General features: G+C 40.1%; 1 protein-coding gene across 2 annotated transcripts in view; it reads right to left on the reverse strand.

Annotated features, from left to right (window-relative positions):
• The window catches only part of LMO3 (LIM domain only 3), a 57,062-nt gene extending 39,429 nt beyond the window's left edge, over positions 1–17,633 (reverse strand). The window contains exons 1-2 of one of the 2 annotated variants that reach the window (XM_074825364.1): positions 17,549–17,633; positions 9,778–9,991 (exon numbers count right to left, since the gene is read on the reverse strand). In XM_074825364.1, coding sequence (XP_074681465.1) covers positions 9,778–9,983 — 206 coding nt within the window. In that variant the 5' untranslated portion in view covers positions 9,984–9,991; positions 17,549–17,633. Of the gene's footprint in view, positions 1–9,777; positions 9,992–16,445; positions 16,566–17,548 lie in introns of those variants that run through there. The other variant, XM_074825363.1, reaches the window with a different exon arrangement.
• Positions 17,634–18,391: the final 758 nt, after the last annotated feature.

Genomic DNA, 18,391 nt, shown 5'->3' on the forward strand with positions numbered 1-18,391 from the left:
GGGACGTCATGCTCTGGGTAGGGGTAATTGCTGTATAGTACATAGCACACAGAAACCAAGGACACATCAATTCAAGACAGATTTGCAGGCAAAACCATTCACATTTTAAATATTTAGCTTTACTAAGGCATGTTTCTAAATTAATAGACCCTATAGCTTTCAATAGGATTATTCAGGGTACATCAAGTCAAGCATGTAGTATACATTTGTAGGATTAGGGTTAATGTTATTTTACTATAAAGTGTTCTTAAACATACCAGATTACAAATTAAATAAGGAAGCCAACAAAAACTAGTGCAGAACAGCTCCTTATTGAGACTGCCCTCCCCCTTCTTGACACCTTGTATAAGACAGGCACATTAAGCTTATAAAGATTTCTTGGAAAAGTTTTGGGAATTTTTTTGTAAACCCAAATCTCAAATCCTAGAAACTTCTGAATTCTGTGTAAAATTTAACACAAATTAGAAAGTAAAGAAATGCAATTTTTTTCTTTATAGGAAGATGAATTTTTAAGTTTTCTACCATCTAAACCAAAAAGACAATCTTCATTTTTTAATGCAAGTTTTGAGAAAGAGTAGTAGTTCTGAAGGTAACAGTCTTGACTTCAGAAAAAAGATTTATGTAGAAGCAACCATAGTGTCAGAAGATGAGAACTAAAACAATAACTCAGAGAGAATGCAATTCTTATTACCATCCCTAATCCATAACCTGTAACTCACTTAAGCTATCACTACCTAGAAATCCTTCCTAAAAATTTATTTAAAAGACAAAACCAAGTTCAGTGATTGTTACTGGAACTATTTTTGGAACTTGATTGGCAATACTAAATTCCTCTGATTCTTAGAGCAGATGTATTTAAAGGGGATGTGTGTTAATGATTAACTCTGTATTCACATCAATTTTTCTCTCATACATATTTCTCTTTAAGATATCTACAAAGAAACAACATTATAAAATTTAAAAAAAATAACATTTACTTTGTCCCATGGTGGAACAATAACACTGTTCAATGCAGTGTTACAATGTAATAAATACTATTCACTAAGCTAGAACCTGAGACTCTGCATATGCTGATATTTATGGCTTGGAAGCTTGTCTTGAACAAAAATAAGGTTTGATTCACAAGCAGTTTGCACATTTTAGTATCAGGAGAAAAAAGTGATAACGCCTGTATATAAAATTCAAAGTTCAAGCTTTGTTCAAGACAAAGGTGCGATATGAAAGCAGTAATACAAGAGCAAGGGGACATTTGCTACCTGGTGTAGTATAGTGTCTTCCTAATTAGTCCAATATACCGTCACTTACAGTATATCCAAATGTAGAACTTAATTTATTCTCACTTATTCACTTTCACCTCCCTCAAAGGTAGTAAAGATATAATAAAATCTCTGATGTTGTCTGCCGTTGCCCCCCCCCCCCAATAACTTTCTCTTTGCATGTTGTGCAATTCTCACTTTCATCCACTATATGCCAACATAAGACATTATCATTTTTGTAAAATAGAAGATGAAAAGCTTAAATTCCAGTACCACAGAATGCCACTTCACTCAAGACCTGCAGGAGAATTTCAGGAGGAACATCATTCCACAGCTGAACATGCTCTTCTCTTTTATAAAAGTAGCGATTTCCTGCTAGTGAAAAATTCCCTTGTGTTGTGTTTTGTTATAAAATAGATAAACAGGGTTCACTCTAATCCCAAAGGAAAATATTTTGCAGTTAAATAATTGAAGCCATTGTGCTCTTTGAAAAATAGGTGCTAAATACCTTCCAGTTGCTGGTGGCTGCAGTTCTGATGTGAGACTGGAAGAGGGAGTGAATTGTGAATTTGCTATACTGGTACTCCAACATGACATTTTAGCACGTGCTTAAATTACTCCTGAAACTAACCTCACCAATTGCCATGGGGCTGACAAGATGCTTAAGTTTTAGAAACATTTAAAGTCTGTCTTAACTGATGAGCTGAAGACAGGACCGTATTGAGAGTGCCTGTATAACACAGGGTGGAGAATTCCACCATGATTTCTGCATAAATATATGCATACGTATCATACTAAGCAGATGTGCAGAGAGGACAGGAGCATGGAAAGCTTGCAAGGTATCTTAGCTGTATATTGTTTCATCTTGACACGTGACTTGCTAAAAGATCAAATTTGGCTGAACTACTTACCCTGTTGTTTGAGCAATTTATATTCTCATTAGTATTTGGTCAAGATATGATACTACTCTTGGGAATTTGTCACCCAGGATATGCTTCAGGGGTTTCAATTGTTTTTGTTTTAATACATTTGGGTTAAGTCATTTGTTTTTGTTTTAATAATCTAAATATTAGAAAGAAGCAGGACCAGCAGTTCTGTAAATCCAAATTTCAATTATTTTTAACCCATTATAGAAATATTTTTTTTTTGCCTGATCAGGTACAGCTAGCTCTTTCATCCATCCTTTTTCAGGAAGATGATAATCTGATAGATTCATACATATATCTGAAAAAGCAGCACATTCTAGACATGACTTAGCCTTTTCTCTTTTAAAATATGAATCTACTGATATACATAGCCATTTTAAAAAATACCAATCACATACAATGAGACTCAAGTGCCAAAGGCTAATTGATTTAGAATATGCAAGAAGCAGCCTCAGGAAGGTGTGAAACAACATTACCAGAATTACGTTACAGGAAAGCACATGAAAATCTGTAAAGCTTTTGGCAATGTAGACTCATTGCTTCAGATATTTGTGTCCGAAAAACTTCAAAAATTCAAGAATATTTTGATCAGAAAAAAAAATAATCTTGTGAGTATTAGTTAGATTTATTTAGAAGCTCATCCGTTATCATACTAAGGAATCCATTGGGAAATTAGCCATCAAAAGCCAACGCATTTAGTAAGGCATACCCAAAATATGGATTCTTAAGGACAGTGATAGTTAAGACCAATTTAATTTAGAAAACATTTGAGTACTGTGTATTTCCAAATCCACCATGAATATATTGAACTTCAGTAAGAAATTAAAAGAGAAAGCAATTCCTAAGGTCAGGAGGGCTGAAAGCATGTAACTATGTTGTCCATTTCTATGGCCAAGTCTCAATTATCTGTTATGAAATTTTACATGAAATTTCTCTTTCTAGGTGAGCAGTATTTGAAGTTTTCACTTTGCTCGGGACTACATTTTTAGGAAAAACAGCTATGCTTGTTACATATTATTCAAACATTCACATCAAGGAGGAAAGATATATTATCTGGAATATTTGAAGAATATTGCAAATACAATGTAACAAAATTAAGAAACTTTTTATTTTAATTACATAGTAGAGACTTGTTTTTCAGTTTTGCATAAAATATCCACAAAATATAATTAAAGTTTCAAACAAATTAAATACACTTTTTTTTTTTTTTTAAGGAACAGATATGTAGCAGAAATCAGAACTTCTTAAAGGCATCTCTGTGCTAGGCAATAAGATATTCTTCTACTATATTATATGTAGATGCATTCTTGCATTCTTTCACATATGCTTCTGGTCAAAAATGCAGAAAGTTTCCAATTAAACCTTGGATGCTAAATCATATGTCATAATATAGTTGATAATATTTACTCCTGAAGTAAATAACTTTAATATGGCTATTATTTTAAACATTTCATAAAAACACTAGTCACAAAGTCACCTCTGAGGAAAAATTCAGCAAGGAAGAAATCAAGAAAGTTGCATTTCTTTTAAAAGAAATTACAGAAAATACTAAGCAGACCTATAGAATTTTCTTTCACCAAGAAGATTGTCCCATCCTCTGGCACTGCAGACTTACCTAGGCTGACCCAAAATCATCACTTTTATTAAGATTTATTGAGCTGCTATGTATTGACAAAAATCTTTGTAGTAAAATAATTTTCCGTCAAAATACACGATACTGTAGAAAGGTAATGAAGAGCTATAGGACAGGCTTTAAGAGGCACTGTACTTTCATCTGAAAAGTGTCCTGAAATTCTTTGAAGTTTCCGCAGGATTAATGAGGTATTTTGACAACACACGAGAAGCGTTTGGTTTTCAAGAAGCCTTATAAGAGGGAACATTCACATTCTTGGAAATTAAACTCTGTATTTTAAGCCACTAAAAATAACACAATTATTAAAAATTTGGCAGCTCTGAAGAAAAATACCAGCAGATACAGGGAAACACATGGAACTACTGAAGAACGTCAAACTTGAGTACACACATTTTACAGCATTTCAACATGACTTAAACACCAATTTTAACAGCTTAATTGAATGTTTCTTATTAAAAGCTATCACAGATGAACTAAAATAAGAACAAGTCTAACTAGCCAGAGTGTAACTAAATCAAAAGCATTATTCTTTGCAAGTTGGGTGGATTAACTGTGAGTACGTGCATTACTCTCCTTGTAGTACACCCTTATCCCTTCAAAAACTGTTAAGGTGTTTTGAGGGTTTCAAAACATTTGGCAATTAGTGGGAGAGAGAGTATTATTGCCTTTTTTTTTTTTTTTTAGACATGTTAAATGATATAATTAATGTAAACTTAGGAGAACATTCATCTTGCATACACAGCAAAATTAGTACAAGCAGACCATTACATGTACCATTTATATATATATAAAAATATTTTTAGGGCTTATTCCTGCAAACTGGTACTCCCTTGAATACTTCAGTTGCAACAAGGATATTCGTTTATAAATAGGGGTTCGTGTCTACAAAGCTTCAATGAAGAAAGCAGAGCTCTCTTAAACCTCACTTGTGTAAATACCTCAATATTCCTGAAAACTCAGAATGCTTAAATCTTTCAAGATCTACCCTTATTTAATCAAGCTGGGCAAGCAGCATACTGAGGTGTCATTTTTAAAGCACCTTATAACCCATTACCTGTGAAAATATCCATATAGAATATTTATACATGCTTTTAAGAGAGCTGATATCTTTAGGTGCTTGCAAAACCTAATGTGAACATTCCAGAACATGAGAGAGAAACGGTATCTGCTAATCAGTACCAGGCCACAAGACATTTTAAGTCTAAGTACTCCGATGTAATATTTTTTTAAAATAATAATTGCCTTTAGAGTGTGAGCAGCTGTACAGGAAAAGTCTGCTTCCTAAACTCTATTCTTTTCAGTCTGTACCCTTTCACAAGCTAAATATTTTACAGAAGCAGCATCTTTACAATGCTTATGGTTGAACACTTTACTTTCTGTAGTCACGTCTCGTTATTTACAACATGTCATCCAATATATGTATTTTAAAAACTTGGCTTGTCTCAGGTGTTCGAACCAGCAAGTGGGGAAGAAAAAAAAAAACCTAACATGATCTGCCCCTTTCTTCAGGAATAGTGATCTACTCATTTCATAGTTATTCAGTGGTACTCTTAAATTCTGCAGTACATTTATAAGCAAACTCAGTGCCAAGGTTGGGCAGTGTGGGGGTTAGACTTTTGTGTCACCATACCCCCTGTCCCCGGCAAGGTTCTAGATGTGTTTAAGGGCAATTCCACCCCAATATATTAGTTTTGTTAATCCTTTTCCTATGATCTGTTTGCCTGGAATGGGAAATTATGCAAAAAGTAATAAAAGTTCTAATTCAATTTCCACGTTAAGAGATGGATTTGAAAAAAAAAATAAATCAGAAACCATATTCTTTGTGTTTACTAAGAGATATGCACTCCAACATTTAGTGTCATGGAGCTGGAGTTAAAACCAGAAACGGTGAAGATAATTTAGCTGCATGAATGCCTGCTCTTCAGTAAAATGCTGCCAAAATTAAATAGGAATGAAACAGCACTTTGTAGTCATTGGTCGCTCAGCAGGGTTTGCGTAGTTAAAAACCTAAGTGAAAAGGGTGATTGACCTACATTGCTACTAGCTTAGCACAGCTGTACTTTCATATTTTTGCTGCATCCGAGGAAGCTCATTATTTAATACAACTGAGTTACATGTAATTGTTGGTCTTTCATTTTACACTTTTAGGGGCCAGATATTAATCTCAAATATGCAGCAGGCATTACTGTGCATCTGGAAATATCTGCGGCTGCCCATTTGCACACAAGGCTAAGAGGCAGGATTGCACATAGTTGCACCTGAAATTAGGAGGCTGCCCAGGGGTAGGAGGACCTCGCAAATATGCAGAAATCAAGCGAGCAGATGGAACAGAAAGCAAATCCCTTGGCACCCCAAAGATAAATGCTCCGCTGTTTCCCTATTGTTTTGAGCAGAAGCAGCCCAGAACATACAACCAAAGCGCATTTCACACAACTCATACCTGCGGTTTAAATAAGTAATAACATTCCAGTTAACAACCAGTTTGACATGTTAACAGCCCAAGGGCTGTTAACATAATGACTGGTCATTAATGGCAGTAATGACAGATTTCAAAGGGAATATTGTGCTTGTAAATGGACATGCTGCCAGTCAGAAGAGAGGACAGAGCAGGATAGGCTGATACATTAAGATGTCACCATACAGCTCTGGAGGGAAAAAGAAAAGGGAAAAAAAAAACTTCTTGCATATTTCACTTACTGTAAATGGACTTGAAATATTGGCGTAAACCTAAGTTCCTTAAATTAAGTCTTCACTTTCTAACCCAAGAGTGTATAAGCAGGAGACAGAAGCCTGCAGGGGAATTATATTCTGCATATAATTTTCACCGAGTGTGTTATTTCTAACACTGAGTCCTTTCTTTACTCCAGTCAGTTCTCATCCTCGTTAACAAAACAGAGTTCATTCCTGCTGCGGCCACCTTAATACCCTTGGTGTCGTATACCACCTCTGAAACCACTGAAGTGACTTGCATGAATCAGATTCCAGGGTAAAGCCTCTCACACCCAAAGCATCTTCTAAGCTCCTTACCTCATTAAAAATTTCTTCCATCCCTTCAACCCCTCACCCCAACCCAGAGAAAAAGGTTTTAATATAGTAAAATTAACTAATTTTACCAAAGGAGAGAGCTAAAGCAAAGCAAGTTTTGACGTTCTGAAGACACATTTATAAAAAGCTCACCGAAGTGGATACCTCAAGGCTCAAATGCAGAACAAAAGGGCCAAGAGAGTGTTTAGTTTTTTGGCAGACATCTCTGTACAAGAAATAGTAGAAATATCTTTGCAAATAACCAAAGACACAATCACATAGTTTGCAAATTTAACCATGAATGTTAAAGCACCCAAACTGGCTACATTATTGCTTATAGCATCTGTAGAATGGCTGTCTTATTGAAAGATATAATGAACACATAGAGACAAGTTAATAAGCAATTTTACTCCTTATAGTATCATGCAAGCCACATATCCTCTAGAGGGCACCACATAAATTAATAGGAAGCTAGAACAGTTTTATATGTAGCAAAGACTCCCTTTGTGGTCAGAAAGGAAAAAAAAAACCACCATAGTTTGAAACTGTAATCGAGCCCTAATCTGATCATTAGTACAAAGTAATTTGTTCTTTAAATTCATATCAAGTGGGTTGCTAAATACGAAAGCTTATTTGACTACAAAGCTAGAGAACATTTAACTAGTTTCTGCATTAGCATTAAAAAGAACACTTTTATAGGTTCACTGCATAACTAAGTAGATAAGACGCAATGAGGCAAATGACTATCTGCAATTACCTTAAGTGCATCAGCTTGAAGTTTAGTGTAAATACCAAGTTTAAATCTATGCACTCACAAGAATCACTAAAAAAAGGTTCATGACAAGATAGCTTCATTAAGACCAGATAAACCCAGAGACAAAAATCAGAAACATCTTAGCACTGATTATAGTATTTCTCATGTATACAGTTTCACTGGTGCAAAATACTGTGTATGAACAAATAACTGAAACACCAGTTCTGAATGTGGTCATGACAAAAAAATGCAGTCTCCTTTCTGTGAATCACTTAGTATGAATTTGAACAATTTGTTAGCAAAATATTTACTCCTGTTAGACCTTCAAAGATCAGAGAGCAGCAGTATGTGTAGTATGTGTGTGTGCATCTGTGCTGCGGAAATGCTTTGCTCATATCTTTACTACTAGATCACTTTTGCTTTTGATTTTAAACATTTGATTTTAAAACATTGGATCTGCTGCACTACTGCTTGGAAGATTCAGTAAGTTCAAAGTCTTCAGTAAATTTGGAACTTGGATCAAAGAGCCATAGCAGAGTTTTCTCACTCCTGGAGGCACTTGTCGCAGAAAAAAAAAAAAAATTAAAATGGGTTTTGAAAATTAGGGTGTTACCTTCCCCCCAGAAGCTGTTCTGACCCCTCTACAGACATATGCTTTAAGAATGCAAGGGATCTAGGTTCATGTACAAAAATTCCTTTCTACTGAAACAGTTCCCTGACAGTTTTGAAAAGTAAGGTTTTGCTGCCTACTTCTTTGGCACCTCTAACACAATGGCTTTAAGATGCAGACTCTATGCTAAACTCCCAGCACTCTATCTTGCGTTCAGTTCAGAGTTTTAATGGGTAGGAGAGAACTTTTACCAATTAGTAGTTCAAGCCCATGCCTGAAGAACCCCGATCTGTCTTGCAGCCCCAGCTCAACAAAAGCGTAACTCATTTGCAAAGGTTTTTGTCCCACTCTAGGAAAAACAGGTTATAACATGGAGAGCCAGAGCACCAGCAATTGTTAATAACGCTTTAGTCTTGATTCCTGCTCCAACCTACCCATGCTGTACAACATGGGAACTGATCAGTGCGTGGGACCTTCCTATTTGGTACCCATACTTAAACTGAACTTGTAAGTTAACATATTCAAAGAGAAATTTAATTTTTCCCCAATGTATTACTGACTTGAATGTCCCTTTAAAAGGAAAAGGCTTCACTACAGGGGCAGGGGAAATATTCCCAGAAGTTCATGTTAGCCTGGAGCAGCTAGTCTCACTAGGCCCCCTCTACAGGGAATGGAGGAAAGGTGGTCTTATAGGAAATAGGGGCTCTGAATCACCCCAGAGGAGCCTTTTCTCTCTATTTACTATTGAGGGCCTAGGGAGACTAATCTTCCCAATTAAACTTAGCTCCTGAAAAGTAGCCCTATTTATTCATATACAATCTGCAGATAAACTAGCCTGGTGCTGCTCATCAGTACTTTGCTACAAGTTATACTTCAACTACTTCTGAGAACGTAGGTCCACAAGCAAACAAGATAGAAAATCATGATGATTTGCTATCTCTGCGAAGTGGCAACACATTACCCAACGTCCCACCCAGGTCACCACGTTAAATCAGGACCAGAGGGGATTCAAGCCTACTAGCTATGTGGTTATCTAGCACGGGGAAGGCAGCTGGTCATCTTGGCCCAGCTTCTAACAGCTAAATGGCAACATTCATAAAAACTTCCAGTGCCACAATTTAAATCCCTCTGGCAAATAAAGAGGACAAAAGTGGGTAAGCAACCCTCACTTACAGAGTTCAAACCCTGCGCTGGAGTTGGTGAAAACCACACGTGTAGTTTCAGGCTGCTGCGCCTGGCCATCACCGTGCTGCGAGAAGGAGGAGGGGACCACCAGCTCCCCGGGAGTATGGTGCTGTGGGAAGCACGGGTGGTTTACTCTATCCTCTTCCTCCTCTGAGCACAGGACCGTAGTATTAGCATCAGGAAACTGGCAACCACCCACATGACCTGGTTACATGTGGTTTTTGATTCAGACTTTAGTTTTAACTCCATACTGCGGTATTTGTTTTCTCATCCTCCACATATATTCGGCCCTTTAATCCCCAAGTACCACTTACGCAAGAGTGACTACGTAGGAAGGGCTGAACAGATTTAGCAAGTTTGTCAGTGAATGTAAGAAGGATGTGGCCTACCTCAGATAGTCTCTGCGACAAAGGATAAGGTTGGCTTTGGTGTACAAGGTAGAGCCCACCTCCCCCAGGCGACAGTCACAGCAGGCACATTTCAGGCAGTCTTCATGCCAATATTTGTCCAGGGCCTTTAGAAGATATCGGTCTTTAATCTTACGGTTGCAGCCAGCACAACCTTTCGGCTTGGTGTCTGGCTGGACTGAGAGCATTTGTATACCTGAAATGCAACAAGACAAGAAAAGAGTGAAAACAGATATTCTTGAGTGCAAGTCTTGCCCTTTTCTTCCTCCACCTCGCTGCTCACCCCACACCCAGTTCATTAAAAAGGCAATCATGTAGATAGGATGAAATAACCTAGATAGTCCACAGCAAGCTGAAAACAACGTTAAAATAAATTTGAGAGCAGAAACTTCCACTGCTGTAAGTTCCACAGCTTCTTTTTAACACCTTGTTTACCTGGTCTCTTTGCTGAAAAGCAGCAGGACTAAAAAATTAAAATGAAAAATTAAAACAGTTCAGTTGAAGAGTCATCCACTTTTGCCCAAGGTATCCAATATTTAGCAACCAAAAATTTAAATAAACAGCATATCTATGATGGCAAACATAGCTAAATCTACATATTTGGACCTATTTGCACGATCTTTATAAAGTATAAAAGCACTTCAGATCCTAAAGAAGAAAAGACTGAAGCTATTAGAGGCTCAGGGCCAGAGTTTCAGGGAGGTTTGACACAGACATTTTGGTGCTGGCAAGGGGGTGTTTTTTAAGATTTCAGCAATCAGATTTCTAGAGATTTCGGTACCACCATCTCTAGTTACAACCTGTAGTGTAAGGACCTTCTGAAAAATCTGATTTTAAATAATCTGCATAAGGTCAGAGAGTTGCTAGGGTTTTTTTTAACTTGACAAATACATAAAAAAACTCTGCCACACTTTCCAATCCCAATTTAAGCCAATAGTTAGTTCAGGACAAGAAGTACAGTAGCGTCCATTAAGTACATATAACTTTTGATGTAATAGCAGAGAGCTTTTAAATAACAATTCAAACACCTGAACAACTGTTTAAGGGAGGGAACTGGTAAAAGGGCAACACAGTTGAGCGACGGTATGCAGAGCACCACAGCCAGCTTCCAGAGATCCATACAAAAATCAATTGCCCTCAGTTTTACAGTAAACGGGGAGAGAAGGTCACTGCCCCGAAGTGCTCACAGACTGGTCTCTCTTGGCACGAACTGCCATCCCATAATACTCAGACCAATTCTCTGAAAGTAATTTCTTAGAATAAGCAAAATCATAGCCCTGCGGATGCTTTGTTGGACATCAAACATGCACCAAAGAGAGAACTGACATGCCCTTCGATTATTAGGTTATCTCATTGTTTTAAAGCCAGTCAGAGATGTAACAAAAAAAATGCTACTCATTAGCATGCATCTGAATATTACAATGAGAATTTGTTAAGACTGAGGAACGAATGCTGTTGGCAAATACTACCCCAAAATTCAGGGTATGGCACCCTGTTATTAAGCAGAGGCTGGGAAAGGTCAAATAGAGTCTTGTAACAAAGAAAAGCAAATTCAAGAACTCCTGATCAAGAATGCTCTACTACCTACTGTTAAGCAAGCTTTATAGTCCCAGCTTCTATCAAGCAGATCTTGGTTGTGCTGTGACACACCACTACAGACAGGCAGGCTCAGGGAGCTAGAACATGAACAAGTTGGGGTTTAGGTTTTTGTTTGGTTTGCTTTGTTGTCTGTTTTTTTTTTTTTAAAAAAAAAAAAGCTCTCATAAGGAAAACACGAAAATGAGTGTAATCTTTGAAGTAATGGCACAATGCGCCTTTATAGGTATTAGTGCTACAAAGACAAGAGGCTAAATGCTGCAACAGCTGAGGCATCCCAGGGATCTGTATGTATATGCGTACATGGAACACATTGAATTTATGTGGACCACAGCGACTGTAGAGCCGGTTAAGTGACTTTTCAGGGTTACCAAACTGAACTCCCAAGTTTTACCTGTGAAGATGATCACTGAATTAGAAATAGTAATTCTTATTGTGACAGATGAGCACAACAGCCTTGATCCCCTCTTTGCAATATGCTCTATTACATGTTTTGGAGCAATACATTTATCTGTTAAATTAGCTGTTTGGTTATATACAGACAGTTCTAGTGGGCATCCCAAAGTACCATGGCAATACTGCTGCATAACATCTAAAGTTCATAAGAGAAGCTTAAGGTCTGTATTTTTCTATCAGTAAATATAAAAAAAAGTGGCATTGCTGCCTTCCCATTACTCCCCAATCAGTGCTACTCTCATAGCTCCTGTACCACTTAGACTCATAAAAGCTGTTCATTCACAAGGAGGAGGATGAGATCCAGCGATCCGCACAGGGCTCCAGAGTAAGTCTGTGGCAGATCTGGGAACGAACACACACATCTTGGCTCGAGCAAGCACCATAAAACAAAGGCTGAGCCTTTACAGGATTTTCAATTGCCAGCTGACTCCCCTGAATCCAGGGTACATACATGAAGCAGCAAAATAACATGGCTACAAATAAATGACTAAAAGCAGTGAAAATATCAGAGATTAATAAAGAACCTATACCAGACTGTAAAGAGAAGTCCTGCTGGAACTCCAATACCTTCACTTGGTCAAAAAGCCTTAATCTGTAAAGTTACATAGCACAGTAGAGTATAAATACCTGCCAAGCGCTAACAACAGGCTTACTCCCAGCCCCCCTCTTCGGCCACATAGAGGACAAATGCATAAAATCGGCCACAATTTGTATCAACTTCTTGGAACTCAGTAAAAAAGTTCAGAAGAACGAAGGGCTGTTTTAGGACTTTAATCTTTAGCTCGAGGGAAACCAGGATAAACTAGGAGCTAACACAGTTAAAGGCTTTAAAGAAAAAAATCTTAATGTAAAAATTTTGTCGCCTGATAAGGAAGCGGGTTAGAGAGCGGAGGCTGACAGTCTCTGATCCAGGCTGATCTACTGTCCTGCGCGGTCTGAAGGAAACAAGGTGCTGCAGCAGTATCTGAGCAAACTGCAATAATCAAGCCTGATAATTCCTGAGGTATATGCTGGAAACACAAGGTTATTCTATTACAAATAAAATTGCAGCTTGCACAATCTTGCACATACCCCTGCACAGTTTTTGAGACATTTGCTACATGAGAAAAGTAGACAGAGCACTGTCATTCATGTTTGTTAGCCCAAACCCTCCTCGTAGAGACGAATGAAAAGGGGCAGACACCCCATGGAAGTAGTGCTAGCAACGCTGCACGTCTATTTTCCCAAGGCTGAGAGAGAAGGTGGTGCTGACATCCCACTGGCAGCATCTTCAGATTAGGGATTCAATCTGCAGCAGCTTTTGGAGGGAAGGAATGCTTTCTCCTCTGATAGATCTGATCTTTTCGTACTTTACTTGCAATGAAGCTGCTTCTATTTTAATGAAAGTTAAAAAAAAAAAAACCACCAAACTATGGCTTCATTGTAAAAAAAAGTTACTCTTTTTTTTGAAGTGTAGAAAGGTTCTAAACAGAACAAAGCACAAAATAGCGCTCCAAGAAGTGTTTTATATGTCTCTGAATTCTTTGCAGATGCCCTTTTCTTCACTTGCCCTGAATTAAATCACTTAATTTTGAAAACAGAATATTTTATTATTTTTTTTCCGTATTGGACAAGCCACCATAATGCAGATCACCTCACAGACCATCTCTCTTCCCCTTAATGTTTCCATAAGATCTCCAATGCAGTTACACTTTTCAGATACGTACTAGTGTATTTTTAGCGCTCTCTTAATTTGGCAATAAGAGTTCCTGCAGTTTACCATCAGCCAGCTTTTCACAGGCTGTGGTTTAAGTACCCATTTATTTCTTAGGTCACAGGAATGACCCTTTCAGAGACTGACAGCACCCACAAAACCTTCCAAACTGCTCGCTGCTGAAATATCAGGTGGCGGCACACAGCACTGTTGCCTGGCTGCCCTCCTCTCCTCCTCCCCCAGGAAAGCAGAGCTTACGGAGAACTTCCAAAAAGCCATACAATTCCATCAGTGCTACACCTAGGCTGTAAAAAAGCCCCCGAAACAAAAAAACAAACCCAGCTTTTCCTTCAGTTCTGCAGTCTGACCCATGCTCTGCAGCACAGATCTGTTCTCAGAACTGAGAAATTTCAGTGCCTAGCCTGTCACTGTCAAACAAACCCCTTTTATTTCACCCCAATATGCTTTCAAGGGCTTCCTCTATCCTCCCCTCCATTCCATCTCTCCCTCCAGCCCCAGTCCCCAAGATACAGCACATAAACTGCAGAGCTGTGTCAGGAGTAAGATTCTTAATCACCATCCACCACCTTTAGGATTTTTGAAGGGAGAACTTCATAACCTGATTTGCAGGTTTTCAGATTTCCTTCAGTCTCCCAAAATAAGTTCAGTGCAACTGATTCCCATCCCTGGTTATTGTTATTATTGTGTGATGAAACACTGTCAACTGATTTGTAACTATGAATTTCAGGATAAAGAGGAAAGATTGCTGGAAAAAGCTAAATTAGGCTCCTGGAGGAAGGCAGAGAATCAAAAATCCATTTCACTCCAATCATCATCCTTCTTGAAAATCAAAGAGAATGAAGATTTGACATAATGAACTATATTTTGTTAGTGATGTAGTAGCATCTGTAAGCAGGATTGGCCCCTGACAATGCTGAGTGAGGCACAAGACTCTCAGAACTCAGTTTCTGGTTTGTGGTACACAGTCATTGAAAGGCATGTTAAGAGTGGAAGAGTTGGATATCATTATGCACTGGATCACTTTTAAGGACCGCTCTCCCCCCTTCCTTTGCAGAGCCATACACATGATTCTACCAAGGACAGTAATGTGTACAGCAAGAAAGGGAAAACTTGCCTCTACTTCAACAACAAATAGAAATCGGTTTGGAGCAAATTAAATATCAGTGCACTAGTCTTTAAAAGACGGCAAGCTGACAGACAATATGCAGCCAACAAGAGAGTTAGAGATCTAGTAGAAGATAAAAAGAATATTTTTCTGATGCTTTTCCACTCTGTAACTTCATCCTAAAAGCATTCAGAGCTCCAATTATTCAGGACAATACACACACAGACTTTTTTTAAAAAAGTTAAGGTTTCAGAAGCTAAGAAACATTTCAGAGCTCGCATGTAGCACATCAGGAGTCGTAACTAGTTTTAGATTGGCATGTAAATTGTTCTGTGGAAAATTCTTATTGCCTCCAAGACCCTGCTATTCTGAGTTATTTGACAGTTTAAGGGAAATCATAATTAAAAAAAGAGACATAAATAATAGGCTGTGCAGTGTGGTGCACAGAAATAAGTAGAACCATTTCATTTAAACTCTGGTGAGCTTTTAATTGCCTGGATTGCATTGTGAACCAGCCTAACGGTTGATTGCCTCCATTATGCTCTCTTGTTCTGTGCCATTCATCCGCACAGTCTCAGCTTCTGTAGTTAACACAACAAAGTAACCGCAACTCCGTAACACTCAGGGTTTTTTAAAAAAAAATAAAAGTAAGGATTTTAGTACTCTGAATATAGTCTCTTCTGTATACTTTCGAGTTAATTTTCCATGGTATGTAACTAAACTTCACCTTCTGCCCCTTCTTCTATAGAGGCATCCCATTTTTTTCTTTATTATTTTTCAATTTTTTTTTTTAAGGAGGTGGGTTGGGAAGTAGAAAAAAAAAAAAAAAGAAGAGGTTAGGTAAAAGCTAAAAATGGGAATGCAGTCCCACAGCTGGGAGCAGTGATACAGATTAAAAGAATTTGGCCAACATGGCTAGTCGATTGCCAAGAGACACCAAACAAAAGATTTCTCTTCTTCTTTCCCCTTCTCTTTTTGAAAGCTAGATTGGGCCTAAAAGCTTGTTTCTCTCTGTTCACTGGCCCAGAGCATCCCTGCAGGCTGTAGCCCCCTAAGGGACAGCACAGCAAATAGATGTACCCAGATCTCAGGGACGGGAGCTGCTTAGCTGTGCTCCTGCCCCTGCCGTGTCCCCCCCACCTCTCCCCCCAGCCCCCCCACTCCCTCCCTCCTTTTTTAGAGCAGTGGTGCTGGGAACCAATTTGATTCCCTTTTTCTCCAATGCAGCTGCAAGGCTCAGAGATACTGACATTTTTCCACTCTTATCAGTTTAATTACAGTTACCATGGCAGCAAAGTGCTAGTGCTTGGCAAAGGCCAACAAGAGATTTGCAAGACTGAGTTCAATTTTGATGCAGCTCACATGCAAAATAAAAAAATAAATAAGAAACATACACTCTACAACAAAGAATCCCTTTTGGAGTTAGACGCTCAAGCCTTTTGTGCTAATTCCTTTCCAAGCATCACAGGGACGGGGCGATGGGGGAGCAAGAGGGGAGCGGGAGGTGTGGGGAAAGCACGTAGCGATATGTGTTGCACCTAGCAAAATTAATTGGTTTAACCAGCGGTCCTACAGAGCTGTCCTAGGCAGCGGTATTTTGGGTCTCTCTAGAGCACACGCAAACACATGCTACGGCAACGCATTCTGGATGGAAGTGGAAAGAGAAACACTCTCGTTGCCTCCCCTTTCCCCCCCCCCACCCCCCCCCCCTCCCGTCTCTACCTTAAAGCGCACCGCTTCTGCTCGGGGCGCACTGAAACAGGAGACCGCCGACCTTACCAAAACTTTTCTCCTTTTTCTGCATGAGTTGATTTACGGGCGCCTGGAGAGCTCCTTCTCATTGAAGCACCAAATCCCGGCAAAAGTAGCAAGTGCTTCCCCGGCTCGGGTCAAGTGAGCGGGGAGCGCGGCGCGCCGCAGCCCGGCGGGCGCGGAGGCGGGGGGGCGGCGGCGGCGCGGGGGGGGGGGGGGGGGGGGGGGGGGCGGCACACCCCGAGCCGCCGGCCGCGCACGGCGATGGCGAGCGACAAAGCCACATGCTCCCCTAACTCTGCCCATAAGCCTATAATCCCAGTGGTCTCTTAGCTTTGTTGTAACAAATGGGTTTGATTAAACTGTCACATGCGGCGTTAGCATACCACATCGTGCTCGGTACGAAGGGAGAAAGAGGAGGGATGTTAAAAAAAAAAAAAAAAGAGAGAAAAAAAACCTAAAAGATGGTACGCAGAAGTCCTATTTCTTAACGCCAGCCTGGCTGCCCTTCTCACACTCCGGTCCAAGGGAGGCTGCGAGAGACCGGACCCCGAGAGCCCGTGTGCGCGCCCCAGCCGCCCCCGCCCCCCCGGAGCTCCCCACCCCGGCAGCGGCCGCTCTCTTGCCTCCCCTCTGCCCAAAGGGTTAACCCTGCACCGAACCAGTTGCAAATTAATCTGCTGTACGGGGAGGCTTGTGGATTAAAGCCGGGGAGTGGGAAATTAACCGACTCCCTTGGTAATTGAGAGCACGTTTCGAGAAGCTCTGGAAGAAGCAAGAATAATAATAACAATAATAACGGGGTGGTGGTGGTGCTGCAATTCATTGTTAACTTTGACTGCTATTTCTCGAGACATACAGTTGGATGGGTTTCACTCAGCATCCTCCGCTTGCATGTATTTCATGTCTCATCATAAAAATAATGAAGCCTCACATGATTTAAACAAAACAGTCTCAGCAGAGCTGCAGCTTGAGTGAAAGTTGCAGTGCAGAGATGTGTGTGTGTGTGTGTGTATTGCAGCCCCGGCTTATGACTCAGAGAGAAACGGGGGCGGGGGGGGGAAGAGAGAGTGATGCAGACACACATACACAAATGACCCAAAGCTTATGTACACAGTTGCCTCACTTACCTTCTCAATTAAGCGATACAGGGGAGGCAGTTCAATAAGCACAGTGGCTGCTTTGTAGCTCTTCTCCTTGGGAAAGGTCAAAAAGAAGCATTGTTTGGGGGAAAAAAAATAAAGAGAGGGTGGGAGAGATGGGGAGGGAGATCGCTATTCTTTAAGTTTAAAATAATGAGGTCCTCAAGGATCCGCCAAGTAATTGTGTTGACCGCATCCGAGCTACAGGTGTCCTCCTTTTAGTATCTTGCAGTCCAAGGCTGTCTGTCTCCGTCCTGGCTGAAGACAACTTACCTAAAGCAGCGTGTGAGGAGCCGAGTTGAATGAAGTCAGGGCTTTATCAGCTGCAAAATGCAATCCCTTACCAGCCAGACATAATACAGCAAAAGAAAAGGTCACTCAGTTATTACTGAGCCAGCAGAGCCCAGGCAGCTCTTGTGGAAGACCACAGAGAAGCAGCTCCCTTCCGATTTAAGGCTATTTACCTCTCTCCCCCTCCACCCACCCTTCCTCTCCCCCCCTCCCCCCTCCCCACTCCCCTTTCCCTCTCTCCCTCTCTCTTTCTCTCCCGTTCTGCAGCTCGCTCAAGTACAGCCGCCCTCGGAAAGTGCAAAGCAGCCAGGAGACAGATTGGGCTTTGTTGGTAATTTCCCATGGTGAAAATTTACAAGCCTGCAAGTGCAGTCAGCAAAACCACATGCATATGCTAGACACAAACACCAGGGACACACACACACGCACACACAAGTGACCTCTACTGAAGCGGCTCAGGATCACCTTCCCACAGAGCGTTCCAGGAACAGACCCGGGGAAACAGGGGAGCCTTCCCCCCCTTCCCCCATCACTCCTCCC

This window comes from Strix aluco, chromosome 5, assembly GCF_031877795.1.
Source record: "Strix aluco isolate bStrAlu1 chromosome 5, bStrAlu1.hap1, whole genome shotgun sequence".
Classification (NCBI taxonomy): Eukaryota; Metazoa; Chordata; class Aves; order Strigiformes; family Strigidae; genus Strix; species Strix aluco.